At 44.4% G+C, this 23,354-nt stretch overlaps 1 protein-coding gene across 2 annotated transcripts in view; it reads left to right on the top strand.

The window, feature by feature from the left end:
• Positions 1–23,354, top strand: part of TRAPPC9 (trafficking protein particle complex subunit 9) — a 669,767-nt gene that overhangs the window by 362,854 nt on the left and 283,559 nt on the right. Inside the window, exon 21 of one of the 2 annotated variants that reach the window (XM_068238081.1) lies at positions 13,321–13,411. In XM_068238081.1, coding sequence (XP_068094182.1) covers positions 13,321–13,411 — 91 coding nt within the window. The other variant, XM_068238082.1, reaches the window with a different exon arrangement.

Here is a 23,354-nt window from a genome sequence, read left to right as displayed (position 1 = left end):
TGCTGTCACTTACAGTAGGTAGTAGAAATCTGACATTACCGACAGGTTTTGGGCTAGTCCATCTCTCCATAGGGGATTCTCAGCAAGGCCTTTATTCTTTATAAAGACATTCCCTGAAAATGATTAATACAAAGATGCTGGCCAGCCTCCCTGCTTGCTACACACTATTTTAGCAGTTGGACGGAGCAACTGCCATTCACTAAGTGCTTTTAAAAATAAAGAAAACCCTTAGAACCCCCCCTATGAGAAGGTGGGCTAGTCCAAAATCTGTCGGTAGTGACAGATTTCTACTTCTTATTGTAAGTGACAGGAACATAGGAGAAAAGTAATTTATGGCTCATTTTACTCGGGGAAAAATGTACTTATTTGTATGTGTTTTAAATTTTAAGATTTTCGCGACCGTTCCTCTTTAAAGAAAACCTGAGATAGAAAAAAAAAGCATTTATACATACCTGGTGCTTCTTCCAGACCCCTTCATGCCGTTGACTCCCTTACCATCCTCCTGTGCCACCTCGATCCACCACTGGCCTTCCAGGTATATCTTCCAGTCGCTGCCTGTTGCCATATACTACGCATGGGCAGCCTGGCCCCATCACATGCAACTCTGACCTACGCGTTTCTGTCTCACCAATCAGACTTTTCAGAGGAGATGTGGGCAAGCATATCTTATACTCTTAGAGAGGAACTGTAACCCAGGATTGATCTTCCTCCCAGTCAGTAGCTGATACCCCCTTTCACACGAGAAATCATTACCTTTTCTCAAATAGATCATCTGTTATGGCCGATACTGTGGTGTTACCCCTCCCACAGTATGATGCCATGACCATGGTCCTGACAGTTTGCTATCTGTGAACCTCGTTGCATTCTGGGAAATAATAAAATAATGATTTTCCAACTGCCAAGCAAGCAGCATTTCCCTCTGTGCATAGAACTCTCAGTAATGAACATTCTGTACAGATCACCTGGCAGAACTAAAGATGTCACCACCAGTGATGCATTTCAGAATGTAAACTAATGGGCAAACACTTACTAAGTACCGCAATCTATAAATGAGTATTGTAAACAATAAGCAATTGTCTCCATTATGTGATTTTCACTGCTGTTGCTGTTTAAGGCTGCTTTCACAGTGGGACATTACAGGCGCACGTTAGAGCAGCCCGTAACGCAGCCCAACTCACAGCAATGATTAATCAATGGGCTGTTCACAGTGCCCACATTGCGTTACAGTGTAACCCTGCACGTAAGTTGAAAGTGCTGCATGCAGTGTGTTATGCGTTAGACTGTGCTCACATGCTCAGTAGTGTTGGAAAAGGAGGTCTTCCCTCCTCCTCCTCGGCGAGCCACATGGCTAATTAATATTCACTGCACGTTGTGACGTGCAGTGTTTACTTCCTGGAGCGCCGCTCTGTGCGGCGATTGGCTGGCTGGACCGCAAGCGTCCAAGAGTATGCATCACGGCATCATGGACGCCAAAATGAGCTTCACAAAGCGGCTTACTCTGACGTCTACATCCAAGAGCACCAGGTGTTGCGTTAGGGGCACGTTACGCTACCATAACGTCCCCTAAAACGCAACGTCTTGGTGTGAAAGTAGCCTAAAGGCAGGTTGCCTCCAATTTCCCTGCAAACGCAGTCTGCCACATATATACTAAAATATGTGTATTGGTGCGGTAGCCATTTTGCCGTGTGCAAATCACATCGCACCCTTATGTCCGCTTCTGTCCGCTTTTCAGCAACATGTATCAATCTGTAACATTGATGTGCTGAAAAAAAGCGGACTGAAGCGCACGAACTGTAAATAAGGCCTTACTGCCTGTTCATATTGCCGCCTTATATAACAGCCGCCCATATTATCCCTGCTCCACTCATGGTTACAACCAGTATCCACTTATTACAAAACTAATATCATCATAGCACAGAAATAATAAAACACCACATCAGTGCAGCATTCAATAGTGTTATTACAAATATCAATGCGGATTGCACATACCATTAGTAACCATAAACACCTAATCATTTGCTATAAACAGTTTATATTGATTTCAACATTCAGTCCTCTGGTTGTGAGGATGTTACACTTATAAATCCATCTTTTCTCTGATTGCGGCTCTGCTCTGAGGGAATAACTGTTGTGTGGCTGCAGAAGCAACTGGCAGATGACTACTCTGTGCAGCCAATACTGAGAGTGGGAAACCAAAAATACTAATAACTGTTGTGGGGCTGCAGGAGCGACTGGCAGATGACTACTCTGTGCAGCAAGTGCTGAGAATAGAAAACCAAAAATACTAATAACTGTTGTGGGGCTGCAGGAGCGACTGGCAGATGACTACTCTGTGCAGCAAGTGCTGAGAATAGAAAACCAAAAATACTAATAACTGTTGTGGGGCTGCAGGAGCAACTGGCAGATGACTACTCTGTGCAGCAGATACTGAGAATGGGAAACCAAAAATACTAATAACTGTTGTGGGGCTGCAGGGGCAACTGGCAGATGACTACTCTGTGCAGCCAATACTGAGAATGGGAAACCAAAAATACTAAAAACTGTTGTGGGGCTGCAGGGCAACTGGCAGATGACTACTCTGTGCAGCAAATGCTGAGAATGGGAAACCAAAAGTACTAATAACTGTTGTGGGGCTGCAGGGGCAACTGGCAGATGACTACTCTGTGCAGCCAATACTGAGAATGGGAAACCAAAAATACTAATAACTGTTGTGGGGCTGCAGGGCAACTGGCAGATGACTACTCTGTGCAGCAAATACTGAGAATGGGAAACCAAAAATACTAATAACTGTTGTGGGGCTGCAGGAGCAACTGGCAGATGACAACTCTGTGCAGCCAATACTGAGAATGGGAAACCAAAAATGCTAACAACTGTTGTGGGGCTGCAGGAGCAACTGGCAGATGACTACTCTGTGCAGCCAATACTGAGAATGGGAAACCAAAAATGCTAACAACTGTTGTGGGGCTGCAGGACAACTGGCAGATGACTACTCTGTGCAGCAAGTGCTGAGAATAGAAAACCAAAAATACTAACAACTGTTGTGGGGCTGCAGGAACAACTGGCAGATGACTACTCTGTGCAGCCAATACTGAGAATGGGAAACCAAAAACACTAATAACTGTTGTGGGGCTGCAGGAGCAACTGGCAGATGACAACTCTGTGCAGCCAATACTGAGAATGGGAAACCAAAAATGCTAACAACTGTTGTGGGGCTGCAGGAGCAACTGGCAGATGACTACTCTGTGCAGCCAATACTGAGAATGGGAAACCAAAAATGCTAACAACTGTTGTGGGGCTGCAGGACAACTGGCAGATGACTACTCTGTGCAGCAAGTGCTGAGAATAGAAAACCAAAAATACTAACAACTGTTGTGGGGCTGCAGGAACAACTGGCAGATGACTACTCTGTGCAGCCAATACTGAGAATGGGAAACCAAAAACACTAATAACTGTTGTGGGGCTGCAAGGCAACTGGCAGATGACTACTCTGTGCAGCCAATACTGAGAATGGGAAACCAAAAATACTAATAACTGTTGTGGGGCTGCAGGAGCGACTGGCAGATGACTACTCTGTGCAGCAAATACCGAGAATGGAAAACCAAAAACACTGACAACTGTTGTGGGGCTGCAGGAGCAACTGGCAGATGACTACTCTGCGCAGCAAATACTGAGAATGGGAAACCAAAAATACTAATAACTGTTGTGGAGCTGCAGGGCAACTGTCAGATGACGACCCTGTGCAGCCAATACTGAGAATGGGAAACCAAAAACACTAATAACTGTTGTGGGGCTGCAGGAGCAACTGGAAGATGACTACTCTGTGCAGCAAATACTGAGAATGGGAAACCAAAAATGCTAACAACTGTTGTGGGGCTGCAGGACAACTGGCAGATGACTACTCTGTGCAGCAAATGCTGAGAATGGGAAACCAAAAACACTAATAACTGTTGTGGCTCTGCAGGAGCAACTGGAAGATGACTACTCTGTGCAGCAAATACTGATAATGGGAAACAAAAATACTAATAACTGTTGTGGGGCTGCAGGAGCAACTGGCAGATGACTACTCTGTGCAGCAAATACTGAGAATGGGAAACCAAAAACACTAATAACTGTTGTGGGGCTGCATGGGCAACTGGCAGATGACTACTCTGTGCAGCAAATACTTATAATGGGAAACAAAAATACTAATAACTGCTGTGGGGCTGCAGGAGCAACTGGCAGATGACTACTCTGTGCAGCAAATACTGAGAATGGGAAACCAAAAATTCAGTGAAAATAACGTTTATTGCAAACAGTGCACTCATGAGAAATAAGTACACAAGTGCACTACAAACCTAGCAACTCCATGTGCTTACCTTGGGTGCAGGCAGCATCTTTTCATTTTATCTCCTCTATGTAGTTTGAGAGCTTCTGCACACAAGATGTTCATAGCATTCAAAATCTGTTGACCCATACATGACCTGGAAGTGGTAAAATTGGTCAATTATTGGCCATTCAAAATTGGATGTGTGTATTAGACTTAAGGTGCCCATTAACAATACAATCGATTGGGAACAATCAGTCGTGACCAATAATTATTGAATTCATGCTACCCAATGAAATCGATTGGTTTGTTGGATCGATCCCAACAATCGGATCAGATTGGTTAGCAGGAATTCAGGCCTAAAAGCGGAATGAAACCCAGCATTTCATCTTTGCTCTAAAAGATTATTTACAGCATATTATACCATTTTTTTTTTTACTAGAACAGCATTCAACTAGTTAAACACAGGTCTTACAAGCTCCCTGCTGGGAAAGCTGGACACATCTGAACTGGAGATAACATTAGTTTACTTAATTGTATCAAGTGAGGAATGTAAACACTTCTCTGACTGTGCAGACACTCCAGAGCACAGACAGGCAGTCAGAAAGCATTTCTGCGTATATTACAATTTGAATACACCAGTTATGAATAAAATGCAATGGCAGCTTTCAGAGCAAATACAAATGTACTTTGGGAACTTGTAATTTCTAAATGAATAATACTACTTATGCACAAAAGGAAATATGATAACCGTATGGCATATAAAAAGTAGGAAAACATGTTTTTATTGAATATTATGTCAGGGTTTTATACCGCTTTAACCACTTAACGACCGCCTAACGCTGATAGGCATCGGCAGGTCTTAAGTGCATTTACATCAAAACGGCCACTCGTTCGAGCGGCCTTTCCATGTCAGTTCATGGAGGGTGTCTCTGTGAACAGTCTGCGAGCCGCTGATCGCGGCTCGCAGGCGAAATGTAAACACGTGGGGAAGAAATCCCCGCTGTTTACATCAATACGGCGCTGCCGTAAAGGAGATCTTTGATCCCCGGCCTCTGATTGGCCGGGGATCGCCGGCATCTGATAGGCTGAAGCCTATCCTAGGTGGCTCAGAACGGATATCCAGCCTGCGCAGCCCATTGAATGAGGGAGAGGGAGGTAAGGGCAGAGAGGCCGGAAAATGCTGCGGAGGGGGGTTTTGAAGAGCCCCCCCGCTAAACAAATACAGCCGGCGGCGATCAGACCCCCCCAGCTGGACATCCCCCTAGTGGGGAAAAAAGGGGGGAAGTCTGATCCCCCAGGCTGATTCCTGATCTGTGCTGTGGGCTGGAGAGCCCACGCAGCACAGATCAGGCAAACATAGCCCGGTCCTTAAAGCGGACCCAAACCAAACATTTTTTTTTATTCAAAATATTTAGTTACACCACTCGGACACATACACAGATAAATAAACACTCCTTCAGGCCTATGAGCATTTCATTGCATGCTTTTCACCGATCTCTTTTCATAACTAGGGTTATACAGGTGGCAGCCATTACTTCTGAGCTTAGTAGGAGGTTTTAGATCATGGGTGTGTTTGTCATCAGCTACCCTCCCTCACAGGGGCGTCGTCTATGTGAATTCTCACACAAGCTGAGATCACCTCCCCTGTGACATCATCAGTAGCAGCCTGTGTTATGTTTTTGTTTTTTATCTCCTCCACCAGTTTGCCGGAAAAATCCCGGCAATATGAAAGGAAGGGAGGGGTTCCTCCAATAAATGTAAAATATTTTATATTTGTCATCATGCAGCTGAAAAAAGTCTGCTAATTATTATTATAATTTAGAAAATAGATTTTAGTTCTGAAATCTTGTGTTTTTAATTTGGGTCCACTTTAATGGGCATAACCAATTATCACGGCGATCCAAAATGATCGATCGGCTATGGGATTGCATTGTTAATGGCCACCTTAAGGGTGCATACACACTCAATTTTGTATTACCAACCACTGACCAATTTTACTACTTCTTTATATTATGAGGGTCAACAGACTGTGAATACTATGGCCATATTGTGTAGAGAAGCTCTCACACTACATGGAAATGGTAAAATTGGCCAAACAAAATTGGATGTCTGTACAAGCTTTATTGGAAAGTCTGGTGCAGATTGTGTATGGTACTGAAAGGCATGGCCGCCATCTGTCGATGTTTTGCTGCCGCTCGCAGTGAGGTCACAGCTGGTAAATTGCAGTATTGCCGCACGGACGCCTGTCATCTGCGTGAGTAATCCAGCCAGTTTCACGAGTCTTCTCCTTTCGTTGTGGAAGCTGAAAATGGCAGCTATAAATGTCAGTCCCGTCATGTGTCAGCTTCCCGTCTGCGATCCCCGCGGCCCGCTCATCTAGCACATAAAGCGTTATTATTCCAGCTAAAGGCTTCAAACCTCACTGGCTGTCAGCCGCGAATACAGGAGAGCTGTGCGAGGCTACAGCTACTGAACGCATCGCTAAAAACCATCGCTTGCCTGGCGGTCAGCCTTTCTGTCCACCTGAAACAAGCATTCAACAAACGTCCACCTGGAGCAAGCATTCAACAAATGTCCACCTGGAGCAAGCATTCAACAAACCTTCACCTGGAGCAAGCATTCAACAAACGTTCACCTGGAGCAAGCATTCAACAAACGTCCACCTGGAGCAAGCATTCAACAAACGTTCACCTGGAGCAATCATTCAACAAACGTTCACCTGGAGCAAGCATTCAACAAACGTTCACCTGGAGCAAGCATTCAACAAACGTTCACCTGGAGTAAGCATTCAACAAACCTTCACCTGGAGTAAGCATTCAACAAACCTTCACCTGAAGTAAGCATTCAACAAACCTTCACCTGGAGCAAGCATTCAACAAACGTCCACCTGGAGCAAGCATTTAACAAAGGTCCACCTGGAGCAAGCATTTAACAAAGGTCCACCTGGAGCAAGCATTTATCAAACGTTCACCTGGAGCAAGCATTCAACAAACGTCCACCTGGAGCAAGCATTCAACAAACCTTCACCTGGAGCAAGCATTCAACAAACGTCCACCTGGAGCAAGCATTCAACAAACGTTCACCTGGAGCAAGCATTCAACAAACGTCCACCTGGAGCAAGCATTCAACAAACGTCCACCTGGAGCAAGCATTCAACAAACGTCCACCTGGAGCAAGCATTCAACAAACGTCCACCTGGAGCAAGCATTCAACAAACGTCCACCTGGAGCAAGCATTCAACAAACCTTCACCTGGAGCAAGCATTCAACAAACCTTCACCTGGAGCAAGCATTCAACAAACGTCCACCTGGAGCAAGCATTCAACAAACCTTCACCTGGAGCAAGCATTCAACAAACGTCCACCTGGAGCAAGCATTCAACAAACGTCCACCTGGAGCAAACAGTCAACACACGTCCACCTGGAGCAAGCATTCAACAAACGTCCACCTGGAGCAAGCATTCAACAAACGTTCACCTGGAGCAAGCATTCAACAAACGTTCACCTGGAGCAAACATTCAACAAACGTCCACCTGGAGCAAGCATTCAACACACGTCCACCTGGAGCAAGCATTCAACAAACCTTCACCTGGAGCAAGCATTCAACAAACGTCCACCTGGAGCAAGCATTCAACAAACGTCCACCTGGAGCAAGCATTCAACAAACGTCCACCTGGAGCAAGCATTCAACAAACGTCCACCTGGAGCAAGCATTCAACAAACCTTCACCTGGAGCAAGCATTCAACAAACCTTCACCTGGAGCAAGCATTCAACAAACGTCCACAAACGTCCACCTGGAGCAATCATTCAACAAACGTCCACCTGTCCTAACCTGCATTCCCTTCCCAGACAATGAGTAAGGTGTTAAAGCCATTACAAAAATATGTGCTTGCCTCCTGCGTGGATGAGATGAGGTGTGGGGGTGCCGTCACTGATTTTTATGAACAGGGGGGTTATGAACTTATTTTTTATGCTGCTGAACAAACCACTACTGGCATTCTGCATTCATGTGATGAGAGATGCACGTAGAGAAGAGGTTAGCCTGACAGGTGCAATGAGATGCGGGGGGTGATGTCACTGATTATTATGAACAGAGGGGGTGTGAGCTTCATGCTAATACTGCTGAACAATCTATTACTGGCATTCTGCAGGCATGTGCATGGAGAGAAGAGGTTAGCCTGACAGGCGCAATGTGAATTACACCACACAGAAAGAATACCTTGTGTGACAGATAAAAATACCTTGTGTGGCTGTTTCTAGACGATCTGTGTGTTATGTGTATGTTATTAGAGACGTTCCCATACAGGGCTGGCACTGCCATAGAGGCAAAGGGGGCAATTGTTACAGCCCCCCAAGCACTGCCAGGCCCCCCTCTCATGTCTCCCCCTGACTTGTACTGCCCGTGGCCCATGCAAAGTTTGTCAGCACAGTAACAGTGTGGCTTGAACCGGCCCTGTTCCCATATGTTTCATGATTTTCCTACAAATCTATCTGAGAAGATACGATATGTAGAGAAATAAGGGAGAATCCTTCATATCTGCTTTAGGTCTACATGATCACGGTTCTTCAGAAATGGAGTAAAATGAGAAGGGGCTCTAGGCAAGATAAGTTTTTGCCCCCCGCTGATGGTCATCTAGCTTTTTTTATAGTAAGATGTGGTGGTCGCTAGCATCCCCCAGGCCCCTAGACTCTCTTCAGGCCCTAGGCAACTGCCTGGTCTTGCCTTGTGGATCATCTGGCTCTGCGTTTCTTCGCTCATTTCAGATGACTGGTCTATTAATATGACATTCGGGTGATTTGTACATTTACAGCATTACATGTGTGACCCCCCCTGGCCCCCCCATCACAGCCAGGAAACGACAGTTATTGATGACAGTCGATCAGCCATGGCAGCCTCCATATTCTTCACAGGATTGCTGCACTTTACAGTTCAGAAGTGGAAGGCTGGCCTGGCTGAGTTGGGATGCACGTTTGCACGCGCCCGCTCAGTTTGCGTTTCCCAGGAAGGGTTAAGTCCGCCGGCATGGTTAAGCACAGTTCCAGGGTGTAATGGAATATATTTAGCATCCTGCCAGGGGGTGCTCAGCCTCCAGCCGTGAGAAGGTCCCCCACGCGGGCCTGGATCGTATGTTGCCATGGATACGCATTGCTGCGCTGCGGAGAGGCTGGGCATGCGTCGAGATCAACATCCAGGGGATCAGTATCCTCCTCGCCTCCGTATCTTGATGCTTAGTTTGCGAACTGGAACTAAATGCCTTCTTCCCATTAACAGCTGCAGAGACGCCAATCCAAAACAAGCAGCTGTTACCCCGGTGCATGCTGGGTAACGCTACAGCCAAAGTTATCGTTCCTCGTGCGGACCAAGAAGAGTTAAAGGACAACTCCGGAGAAAAGGAAATGTAAAATCAGTGAAATAACGGCAGGCTTAAAGAGAACCTGAACTGAAAATAAAAAGTCAAAATAACCATACACAGGTTATACTTACCTCCTGTGTAATCTGCTCATCAATCTCTTTCTCCTCTCTTGCGTCCCATTTGTCCACTGTGATCAATGTATTTCTCCGTCCTCCATGTTAAAAATGGCCATTACTGCATAACAGCTTCCTGGTCGGCACACTGTTAAACTAATATCACCCACTTGAGCCATAGGGAAACATGGACATTACCTTGCATATTCAGTTGTAACTGACAGCTGCTGATATATAACTGACAGCAACTGGTATATTTCAGTTCTTACAAACTCAATCTTACCTGTCTGACGTCTTCTTCGTCTGGCCCTCGGCGCCTCCCATGATGCGCTCCACGCGCGTCACGTGATTACAAACACTTCCTCCTTCAACCCGGAAGGAGGAAGTGTTTGTAATCACGTGACCGCCGCTTGGAGCGCATCGTGGGACGGACCGAAGAAGACTTCATACAGGTAAGATTGACCCCCCGCACAGGTTTACTGGGAGATATCCGGATAGAGCTATCCGGATGGCTCCCGGTTCCGGATTTGAGCAGCCCTGTTAGTGTATAATATTTATTTGCAGCTATGTCATGTGGTTATTTTAAATAATTTTCCTCGCTTTGTAAAACAAACACATGATGTACCTGCAAATTAATATTACATACTTACCTCGACCTCAGTTCCTCTCAGAAGCACACCATTTTTTTCCTAACGATTCCTTCCAGTTCTTACAAGCTGTCAGTTATATATCAGTTGCTGTCAGTTATAACTGTAAGGACAACTGATGTGCAAGGTAATGTCCATGTTTCCCTATGACTTGAGTGGGCGATATTACAGTTTAATAGTGTGCTGACGAGGAAGCTGTTGTGGGGTAATGGCCAATTTCAAAATGGAGGACGAAGAATTCCATTGATAACAATGGACAAAACGGTAATGATCCTGTAACAGCTTCCTGGTCAGCACACTGTTAAACTGTAATATCGCCTACTTCAGCCGTAGGGAAACATAGATATTACCTTGCACATTCAGCTGTCCTTTCAGTTATAACTGACAGCAAGTGATATATTTCACTTCTGACAAAATCTTGTCAGAACTGGAAGGAATCTTCGGAAGAAGAAAATGGTGAGCTTCTGAGAGGAACTGACAGCAATGTAAGTATGCAATATTCATTTGCAGGTACTTAATTTGTTTATCCTATACAATAAAATGCACGTGTCCCGACGTCATCAACTGAATGGTTGTGTGTCCCTGGCTTTTTTGTACTGAGCATGTGCGCAGCCAGGGCAGTTAGGACACATAGTCGGATATAACAGTTTGCTGTGTGTGGTTCACAGAGGTTCTCATTGCATTGTGGGAAATAACAGCTTTTTCCAACTGCCAAGCAAGCAGCTCCCTGTGTGCATAGACTTCAGACAGTGGTGGGGAACGAGCAAGCGTATGTGCGCACATTGCGGGGGTAGCGGCTGTGACCTAGCGCCTGTTTTTTCCTGGTCAGCACACTTTCTACTAGTTTTAAATAATTTTATTTGGTTCATGTTCACTTTAACCAGCCGGGCGGTATGGACGAGCTCAGCTCGTCCATCACCGCTCAGGCAAATAAAAATAAAAGCAGCACACGCAGCCGGCACTTTGCCAGCCGCGTCTGCTGCCTGATCGCCGCCGCAGCGCGGCGATCCGCCACGAGCAACGGCGAAAGAGGGTCCCCCCAGCCGCCTGAGCCCAGCGTAGCCGGAACAAAAAGTTCCGGCCAGCGCTAAGGGCTGGATCGGAGGCGGCTGACGTCAGGACGTCGGCTGACGTCCATGACGTCACTCCGCTCGTCGCCATGGCGACGAGGTAAGCGAAACGCGGAAGGCCGCTCATTGCGGCCTTCCGTGTTACTTCTGGCCGCCGGAGGCGATCAGAAGAACGCCTCCGGAGCACCCTCTAGTGGGCTTTTATGCAGCCAACTTTCAGTTGGCTGCATGAAATAGTTTTTTTTTTTAATTAAAAAAAACCCCCTCCCGCAGCCGCCCTGGCGATCTTAATAGAACGCCAGGGTGGTTAAAGGACAACTGTAGTGAGAGGTATATGGAGGGTGCCATATTATTATTTAGTATTTATATAACGCCGACATATTACGCAGCGCTGTACAGTATATATATATATATATATATATATATATATATATATATATATATATATATATATCTTGTCACTAACTGTCCCTCAAAGGAGCTCACAATCTAATCCCTACCATTGCCATATGTCTATATTATGTAGTGTAAGTACTGTAGTCTAGGGCCAATTTTTAGAGGGAGCCAATTAACTTATCTGTATGTTTTTGGAATGTGGGAGGAAACCGGAGTGCCCGGAGGAAACCCACGCAGACACAGAGAGAACATACAAACTCTTTGCAGATAGTGCCCTGGCTGGGATTCGAACCAGGGACTCAGCGCTGCAAGGTGAGAGAGCTAACCACTACGCCACCGTGCTGCCCATATTTATTTCCTTTTAAACAATACCAGTTGCCTGGCTATCCTGCCAATCCTTTGCCTCTAATACTTTTAGCCATAGAGCCTGAACAAGCATGCAGCAGATCAGGTGTTTCTGGCATTGTCAGATCTGACAAGATTAGCTGCATGCTTGTTTCTGGTGTGATTCAGATACTATAGCAGCCAAGTAGACCAGCAGGGCTGCCAGGCAACTGGTATTGTTTAATAGGAAATAAAATATGGCAGCCTCCATATACCTCTCACTACAGTTGTCCTTTAAGCCTGGTGTTATTTCACTGATTGTACGTTTTCTTTTCCCTGGAGTTGTCCTTTAAGGGCCCATTCACACTAGGGCGATTAGCGGCCATTTACCGCTAATCGCCAAAGCGCTAGAGCAATAGTAAATATATTTGGCAGTGATCTTACTGCCGCGATTGCTGCTGATCGTGGGCATTTCACGATTAGCGGCAATTGCAAACACGTTACGTGCAGCATTTTTTGACAATTCGGGAGCGATCACAATTAGCATGCTATAGACGCGCTAATCGCAATCGCTTATCAAATGCGGATTTATACAGTCATTTTGCTGCGATAATCGCTGTAAAATCACCCGCTAAAAAAACGCAAATGCTAGCAATTTGCCTTTTTTTAAGTGTGAATGCGCCCTAACGCTTCTCAGTCCATGTGAGTAATGATAACTTTGGCTGTAGCGTTACACCAGCCAGAACTGGAAGCGATCATTGCAGGATGAACCGGTGAGCTTCTGAGAGGAACTGACAGTGAGGTAAGTATGTAATATACTTTTGCCAGTACATCATGTGTTTATTTGAAATAATTTTACTCAATTCAGGTTCCCTTTAAAAATAAATAGCTAAAGGTAAACATGTTTTTTTTTACAGATGAATAAATTGAGAAATAAGAAAAAAAATGTCATTTTATTTTTAAAACTATAAATAATGTGTGTGTTATGTAGTTCTAGCTTGCGTTGTTTTTTCTCGTAGCACATCTCCTTCCCGTTTACTGTATTTTGTATAATGCTTTGTCTTGTACAGTTCACATGTGTTTGGTGACATTTTCCTTAACGTCCCCTCACCCGTCCATGAAGCGTGAAGGAGAGGCCAGCGTGGAAGGCGTGTTAAATCAGCTGGTCCTGGAGCACCTGCAGCTGGCGCCTCTGCAGTGGGGTGAGTGATGACTGCTGCGCTTGGCAGCTGCCGATGTAGCCGTGCCACCGCCATGCCCTGCATCCTCTGTCTATTCACCGCTCTCACCCCTCCTGCCCCCTTATGTGTCCTCACTATTATACAGCATATTATATTACTGCCATGCCCTGCATCCTCTGTCTATTCACCTCTCTCACCCCTCCCACCCCCCTTATGTGTCCTCACTATTATACAGCACATTATATTACTGCCATGCCCTGCATCCTCTGTCTATTCACCTCTCTCACCCCTCCCACCCCCTTATCTGTCCTCACTATTATACATAGTTACATAGTTACATAGTTATTTTGGTTGAAAAAAGACATACGTCCATCGAGTTCAACCAGTATAAAGTACAACACCAGCCTGCTCCCTCACACATCCCTGTTGATCCAGAGGAAGGCGAAAAAACCCTTACAAGGCATGGTCCAATTAGCCCCTAAAGGGAAAAATTCCTTCCCGACTCCAGATGGCAATCAGATAAAATCCCTGGATCAACATCATTAGGCATTACCTAGTAATTGTAGCCATGGATGTCTTTCAACGCAAGGAAAGCATCTAAGCCCCCTTTAAATGCAGGTATAGAGTTTGCCATAACGACTTCCTGTGGCAATGCATTCCACATCTTAATCACTCTTACTGTAAAGAACCCTTTCCTAAATAAATGGCTAAAACATTTTTCCTCCATGCGCAGATCATGTCCTCTAGTCCTTTGAGAAGGCCTAGGGACAAAAAGCTCATCCGCCAAGGTATTATATTGCCCTCTGATGTATTTATACATGTTAATTAGATCCCCTCTAAGGCGTCTTTTCTCTAGACTAAATAAACCCAGTTTATCTAACCTTTCTCGATAAGTGAGACCTTCCATCCCACGCATCAATTTTGTTGCTCGTCTCTGCACCTGCTCTAAAACTGCAATATCTTTTTTGTAATGTGGTGCCCAGAACTGAATTCCATATTCCAGATGTGGCCTTACTAGAGAGTTAAACAGGGGCAATATTATGCTAGCATCTCGAGTTTTTATTTCCCTTTTAATGCATCCCAAAATTTTGTTAGCTTTAGCTGCAGCTGCTTGGCATTGAGTACGATTATTTAACTTGTTGTCAATGAGTACTCCTAAGTCCTTCTCCAAGTTTGATGTCCCCAACTGTATCCCATTTATTTTGTATGGTGCTAGACCATTAGTACGTCCAAAATGCATGACCTTACATTTGTCAACATTGAATTTCATCTGCCATGTATGTGCCCATATAGCCATCCTATCCAGATCCTGTTGCAATATGACACTATCCTCCTGAGAGTTGATGATTCTGCACAATTTTGTATCATCTGCAAAAATAGCAACATTGCTCACTACTGCATCTACTAGGTCATTAATAAATAAATTGAAGAGCACTGGACCCAGAACAGACCCCTGTGGGACCCCACTGCTAACAGTCTCCCATTTTGAGTATGATCCATTGACCACAACTCTTTGTTTTCTGTCCATTAGCCAGTTCCCTATCCATGAACACAGACTCTTCCCCAGTCCTTGCATCCTCAACTTTTGCACCAGACTTTTGTGGGGAACAGTGTTGAAGGCCTTTGCAAAGTCCAAGTATATCACATCTACAGCATTCCCAATATCCATATTAGCATTCACTACCTCATAAAAGCTGAGCATGTTAGTCAAACAGGACCTGTCTTTAGTAAACCCATGTTGATGCTGAGAAATAAGATTATTTTCTACTATGAAGTCATGTATAGTATCTCTTAGTAACCCCTCAAATAGTTTGCATACAACTGATGTTAAACTTACAGGTCTATAATTTCCTGGATCAGATTTTTTGCCCTTCTTAAATAATGGGAAAACGTGGGCTGTACGCCAATCCACTGGGACTCTGCCAGTTGCAAGAGAGTCACAAAAGATAAGATAAAGGGGTTTATCTATAACTGAACTTAATTCCCTTAGGACCCGAGGATGCATGCCATCCGGGCCAGGTGCCTTGTCTATTTTTAATTTATTTAGTCTTGCCTTCACTTCTTCCTGCGTTAAGTATTTAATATTACAGTTAGAAGATTGAGACTCTTCCGCCTCTGTAGTTTGCAACAGTGCTGTTTCTTTTGTGAAGACAGAAGCAAAGAAAGCATTTAATAACTCTGCCTTACCTTGGTCATCCACCATTGAGTTCCCATCCTCATCCTTTAGGAGTCCTATACAGTCAACCTTTCTTTTTTTAGAGTTAATGTACTTGTAAAACTTTTTTGGGTTAGATTTGATATCCTTAGCGATTTGTTTTTCAGCTTCAATCTTTGCCTGCCTAATTTCTTTTTTACAATTTTTATTGCACTCCTTATAATTGCTTAGTGCAGCCTCGGTCCCCTCCTGTTTTAAGACCTTATAGGCATTCTTTTTCCTCTTCATTTTATCTTTAACCTTTCTATTCATCCATAGAGGCCTTTTTTTATTCCTAGACATTTTGTTTCCATATGGGATATACATACTACAGTATTGATTGAGTATAAGTTTAAAAGCTTGCCATTTCCCTTCAGTGTCTTCCCCTTGTAGTACATTATCCCAGTTCACCAAACTTAGTGCCTGCCTAATTTGAGTGAACTTTGCTTTTCTAAAGTTCATAGTTTTAGTGGTCCCGCTGCCCCGGCACATTAGCACATTATATTACTGCCATGCCCTGCATCCTCTGTCTATTCACCTCTCTCACCCCTCCCACCCCCCTTATGTGTCCTCACTATTATACAGCACATTATATTACTGCCATGCCCTGCATCCTCTGTCTATTCACCTCTCTCACCCCTCCCACCCCCTTATGTGTCCTCACTATTATACAGCACATTATATTACTGCCATGCCCTGCATCCTCTGTCTATTCACCTCTCTCACCCCTCCTGCCCCCTTATGTGTCCTCACTATTATACAGCACATTATATTACTGCCATGCCCTGCATCCTCTGTCTATTCACCTCTCTCACCCCTCTCACCCCCCTTATGTGTCCTCACTATTATACAGCACATTATATTACTGCCATGCCCTGCATCCTCTGTCTGTTCACCTCTCTCACCCCTCCCGCCCCCTTATGTGTCCTCACTATTATACAGCACATTATATTACTGCCATGCCCTGCATCCTCTGTCTATTCACCTCTCTCACCCCTCCTGCCCCCTTATGTGTCCTCACTATTATACAGCACATTATATTACTGCCATGAGCTGCATCCTCTGTCTGTTCACCTCTCTCACCCCTCCCACCCCCTTATGTGTCCTCACTATTATACAGCACATTATATTACTGCCATGCCCTGCATCCTCTGTCTATTCACCTCTCTCACCCCTCCCACCCCCCTTATGTGTCCTCACCCATCCTCACTAAACTTTATATACCACATAATATTACTGACAGGGCACATGGGCAACAAGAGTTTTATTTATAGCATGTAAAGAATTGTTTTATGATGGTATAAATAATAGGAAGAGACTGGAACTTCTGCAAATTATAACTTTATTGATGACGGTATCTTTACTATTTATCTGATTGGTTTCTTTTGTTGTAGATCTATGTAAAGTAGCACTCCTCAGTATCACATGTAGATGTGCCTCGGTAGAGCCAGCAGCACTCTGGATCAGTGTAGTTGTAATAGAAGTAGACCGGCACCATCCAATAATTATATGCTTATTTATTTCTTCAAATAGACATCACAGCCAATGGAAGAGATGATGGCATTGGCTGTGATGTCTATTTGGTAACTCGGGAGACCAGTCGCTGTTGTTTTGAAAGTGAAATGTATTTCCAGTCCTGCCTCCTGATATGGGATTTAGGATCAGGTTGAGAGTTCAGGTCTGATTTGTTGTATATTTTGTTCTGTAAAGCACCAAGTTTCTTCCATATAGGTGTCAATTCTGGACTCACGCCGGCAAGTTTAGGACCTGCACTGTTTTACTGCATAACACGCTGCTGTACACGCTGTTGTAATACGTGCAGTATTCAGCATGGCCACTTTGGTTTTTGCAGTGCCTTCCTTGAAAAAAAATATCCACTGGATTCCAGCACATGTTGTTCTAAAACCAGTATATATTGTTTAGTAATAATTATCCCTTCCTAGAGGGAAGGTGGCTACCCCTGCCATATGCACCAACACACCTCAAATGTGATCTTTCAACTAGCTTAATTATCTTTTTCCTCTTTAGCCCCGAAGATAAAGTGTCCAGGCTTCTCAAAAATAGTATATAGATATTATATATATACTATATATTATTTCATCTACCAGCACTCAGTGTTCAAGTGCTGCTAGCATCCAATGACTGCATACTCCTTTGATCACACTAACACCTATGTTAGGTGACCAGGTTGTTAGTGTGATCAAAGGAGTAGGCGGAAATTGGATGCTGCTACACTTGAACACTGGGCGCTGCTAGATTCAGTTGTGTGTACATTGGACTATTGGGTGGTCGCAGTTACAGCGCTCCACCATAGGATTACATGAGACCGTAATGCTTCGGTTTTACACGATTGATTTTTGTACATTTTTTTGTTGGACCACAGAACAATGTTCTACATCTTCTCAGTCCATGTTCAAGGGCAAGCCAGCGGTGTATGAGGACCAAACCAACAGCCATCCTATATTGGCTTTCAGCCTTATCCCTCCCGTACAAAGGTGTATTAGAATTCTCTAAATCGTTCATTGATATTGAATTTTACAAGCAATGAAATCCTAAGATGTTGCTTCTGCTGTATGTCACAGAGTGGTTCTCCCCTCCTTTGCTGCTGAGAGATGCAGCTTTTCAAAGTTGCTCTTTTTATACTCAGTCATGTAACCAACCCTTTGACAGTTAAAGTGAACCTCCGGACTAAAAATCTACTCAGCAGAACTAAAAAGGCTTGATGTTTCTTTAACAGTTTCAAAGCATCAGAACTTTGTTTTTCTTACCAAAGCATAATTTTTAGCTGCATTTTTAGCTAAGCTCCACCCATCAAAGAAAACTGCCTGGGATTTTTTTCCCTGATGCTGTGCAAAGCATTATAGGATTTCCTATGTTGTTATTCACGTTGCCTAGCAACTGGGAGGGGTGATCAGCACACAGGACAGTTGGAACTGTGTCTCATGCTCCCTGTCACCTCCTTTCAGCCAAAAAGATGGCTGCCCTCATAAAATCACAAATATTTGCCTGTTCTTTTAAAACCGGGTGGGTTTTAGCCATAATGCTATGTTCCAAGTCACAATGCTATGTTCCAAGTCACATATCACTTGATTACCACGCTTCCTCCTTCCAAGTCACAGCATTATCCAGGTTCCCGAATAAGGAGACCTGGATTTGAAAAGCAGCAATAGTCTTTATTCTTTGCTTGTCCCAGCTTTGTTGAACCATGTTGCTGGTATCAAATACTACAATGACTACCATTCTTCTTGACACAGTAACATTTCTCACTATGTTATTTTCGTACTATTTTTTAATTTTACACGGAAGCCCAACTATTTTGGAAACCAGGTTACAGAATTGTCCAGTCCATTAGTTGGGTTGTGGTGACCCAGGTAACTGTGATAAGCTTATATTAAGAGGACAAAAAGTAGGGGTAAAAAAAATGGCACCCTTCAGAAAGAAAACACAGAGACAACAGGAGCCCACATGGTGCAGTGTGTCCCAGTACCAGAAGTATGTAAAGAATGCGGATGGATTATACTCACAAAGGAGGGTTGCAGAATGGCAACCGACCACTAGAAGCAGGTGAAGATGTATAATTCCGACTCCACTCGGGTGACCAGACGGAGCTGGTGATGGTCGCACTCTTGGTAGAAAGCAAACCTCAAATGACCTAGATTGGTCAAAGAGGGATGATCCCCCTCCGAAAAGAGGGTGAAGGCACAGGAGAAAGGGGAACGAGGCGCCCAGAGAAGAGAAAATGCGTTAAAAACAAATAAAATGAAAAAAGTGAGGCAGCTTACCTCAATGAAGGTGCATTATTTGTGGCTACAAGCACTATTAGGCACTGCTATTTGGCCTGAGGAAGTGGGTATGCACCTACGAAACGCTTTGCCAGTGCAATAAAATTCTATTAATGCGTTATTTTATCTTCATTGAGGTAAGCCACCTCACTTTTTTCATTTTATTTGTTTTTAAAGGAAAACTGTAGTGAGAGGTATATGGAGGCTGCCTTATTTATTTCCTTTTAAGCAATACCAGTTGCCTGGCAGCCCTGCTGATCTATTTGGCTGAAGAAGTGTCTGAATCACACCAGAAACAAGCATGCAGCTGATCTTGACATATCTGTCAAAGTTGTCAGAAAAACCTGATCTGCTGCATGCTTGTTCAGGGCCTATTACTGAAAGCATTAGAGGCAGAGGATCAGCAGGATAGCCAGGCAACTAGTATTGCTTAAAGAAAACCTGTAACATCAAAAAGTTCCCCTGGGGGGTCTCGCTGCAGACCTCCGAACAGCGGTGATGTAAATATTTACCTTCCCGGTTCCTGCGCAGGCGCTGTGGCGGCTCTGGGCTTCGAAATAGGTGAAAATACCCGGTCGCCGTCTGGTCTGCTCTACTGTGCAGGTGCAAGTCTCAGGCGCCCACGCAATAGAGCGTAACCGACTGAGATCGGGTATTTCCGTCCACTTCGGAGCCGAAAGCCGCAACAGCGCCCCTGCTGGAGCATGGAAAGGTAAATATTGAACAAGCTGTCTGATCTGTCGGGCCACTGTATGGAGGGCTGCAGCGAGACCCCCGAGGGACGGAGGATGGCGTGGGAAGCCTCATTGGGATCCTGAGGCGCGGGGGACGAGCGGGCACAGGTGGGTACCCCCCAGGGGAACTTTTTGATGATACAGTGTCTCTTTAAATGAAAATAAATATGTCAGCCTCCATACACCTCTCTCTACAGTTCTCCTTTAACGCATTTTATCTTCTCTGGGTACCTCTTTCCCCTTTATTCCAAGCTTATATTAAGACCATATCCAGTGGTTGGGTCATTGTGGTGTTCAAGCTTAGAGTAGACCGCACTCATGCACTACTTCAATCGATGTGCCTGGTCACTGAGTCCCACAGCACTAGGGGCCCACACTGTAATCCAAGAAGATGAGGACCGGCACCATCTGTTTTAGTATTATTGCTCTTTATTTAAAAGACACATAGACAGATTGCAATCAAGCATTAGCGACGTTTCGGAGGAATCCCTCCTTTATCAAGCTCTGTCAGTGTCTCAGAGGCGGTGTGTGGTGGTCTCAGTGAGACAGGTGTGGTGTTCCAGGTACATTGGTTGGGTCATGTTGGGAATTAGGGCCTTTAGGATTGATTCACAAAGCTTACCTATTTTTCACCTTAAAGTGGACCTAAACTCTTGCGCAAGAGAGAAATTTGTAAACACAGGATGTTAACCCTATGTCTGCTTCCATGAAAGCAGGAAGTAAAAACACTGCAGATTTATTGCAGGATTTGTATCAGCGGTAACAAATAAATGTTTTTCTTTAAAGGTTATTCTGCTGGTGCTTATATTTTAGAGCAGAGAGGAAGTTCTGAGTTCAGGTCGATTATTAAGGAGTCAAAGTTGACAAACAACATTACAACATTACAAAAATTGGAAAAATTGCAGTTTTCCTTTGACTTTAGCTAGTGCTTTAGATATTCATTAGCTTTAGAACATGCATACAAAATATGTCCCATTTTTCCTTACAGTCCATATCTTCACTAATTGTGTTTCCATATCTACAGCCAGAAGATTTGGACTCTTTGCTGGAAAACACTGAGTTCTTTTCTCAATAGTCTCAATTCACTAAGCAGTTTAGACTAGTCCACGGATGGTTTTCAGTCTACTGATGGTTTAGTGTAACGTTTTAGACCTGTTTTTAGACCTGGTATAACATTCAGTAATTACACAATTCACAAAAGCAAACAAGGAGTAACCACGCCCACTTTTTCTGACAGAGATTAGACAAGCTGATTTCTGTGGGTAAAGTAATTTTGTGAGGTATTTTACATGTGAGGACTGAAGCTTTTGAATGAATTATGCAGGAGTTTAATTGTATGCAGAGGAGAGCTCATCAGAGGAGAAGAATGTCAGTCATAGCTACTTGTTTGTGAATTGCATCTATTGATCAATTCCCCTGCTTTACCCACCTAATTACCAAATGGTTTAGTCCGGGTCTAAAAACAGGTCTAAAACATTTGGCAATAGTAAATTCCCCTTTGATGCAACTGACCAAAACCATCAGTAGACTAAAAACCATCAGTAGATTAGTCTAAACTGCTTAGAGAATTGAGGCCATTTGAGTCCTTCTTTAGTACTCCTATATTTCCCATCTTCTTTTAGACACACCTTTAGGAAGAGTTTTTCTCTCAGAATTAAAAGAACTCCGATATACTCTTACATTCATTTCATCACAGAGGTTATCAGGCCAACAATTTACAGCGGTGACAGTGACGGTAAAGGCGTCGCACACTCCATCTCTGGGTTCCTGCGTGACGTGTTAATCCTTCAAGATTCCGCTCCCCAGCACTGAGCCGACTTCTGCCTCCTCCAGAGTGGAGCTGTGCCCAAGTCTCATAACTCAGGAGTAATTGAAAACCCAGTATGATCTCACCACCGGGTTCAGACCTGTCTGAAATTTATGGCATTCTTATCATGTTTACAGCTTGCTCTGAATCTTGTCTGTGGCAGGGGGACATATCCTGCGCTGCTTCCTCTAGTGTTTGTTTAATGGGGTCGTGATCCTTAGTTTTATTATTTCTCAGTAACCTGACCCATGTTTATCATAGGTCCATACTCATAATTCAAATTGTATCATTTACGGGCAGCACGGTGGCGTAGTGGTTAGCGCTCTCGCATTGCAACACTGGGTCCCAAGTTCAAATCCCAGCCAGGTCAACATCTGCAAGGAGTTTGTATTGTATCTCCCTGTGTGGGTTTCCTCCGGGCACTCCGGTTTCCTCTCACATCCCAAAAACATACAGATAAGTTAATTGGCTTCACCCTAAATTGGCCCCAGACTACAATACATATACTACATGATGCATACATAGACATAGGACTATGGTAGGGATTAGATTGTGAGCTCCTCTGAGGGACAGTTAGTGACTAGACAATATACTCTGTACAGCGCTGCGAAGGATGTCAGCACTAAATAGATACTAAATGATAATTATTATAGCGCCGACTGCAGCGCTGTACAGTGTATATATTGTCTTGTCCCTCAGAGGGGGGTCTACACAGTGGCCTACACAAGGTACGCACATAATACTTGCATTTAAAAAGGCTTTGGATCCCTGAGCTTGGAGGGGGGGGGGGCCTCAAACTCTACTCCTTAACACAGGCTACACCCCTCACCCCGTTTTACATTAACTAAAACCACACGCAGATCTTACCCAGCATCCTCGTCACAGTGACACGCTGTAACCATGGAGAGGATGCTGGGGGAACGCACTGAGGAAGAGAAACATTGGCAATTGAATGCCGGTAGTTTCCTGTCATACACCTCGCTTGCCGCTATGCAGAGGGAGGGAAGGTAAGGAGCCACCTCCAAGCCTGTGTAAATGGAGGGAGCTGCCGCACGGGTTAAGCACTTTTGGCGGCCAGTAAGCCGGCCACCACTACCCTCTAGCACATAGGCCGCATGTAGGCACGAGCCTTAAAGTGAACCTCTGGACTTAAAATCTACTCAGCAGAAGTGAAAAGGCTTGGTGTTTCTTTAACAGTTTCACAGCATCAGAACTTTGTTTTTCTTACCAAAGACTTATTTATAGCTGCATTTTTAACTAAGCTCCACCCATCAAAAAAAAGCCCGGGATTTTTCCCTGATGCTGTGCAGAGCATGATGGGCTTTCCTATGTTGTTGTGCTCGTTGCCTAGCAGCTGGGAGCGGTGATCAGGACACAGGACAGTTGGAACTGTGTCTCATGCTCCCTGTTACCTCCTTTCAACCAAAAAGATGGCTGCCCTCATGAA

The sequence above is a fragment of the Hyperolius riggenbachi genome, chromosome 5 (assembly GCF_040937935.1).
Source record: "Hyperolius riggenbachi isolate aHypRig1 chromosome 5, aHypRig1.pri, whole genome shotgun sequence".
NCBI lineage: Eukaryota > Metazoa > Chordata > Amphibia > Anura > Hyperoliidae > Hyperolius > Hyperolius riggenbachi.
Note: the sequence above shows the minus strand (reverse complement) of the source record. Positions and strands in the feature narration are given on the sequence as shown.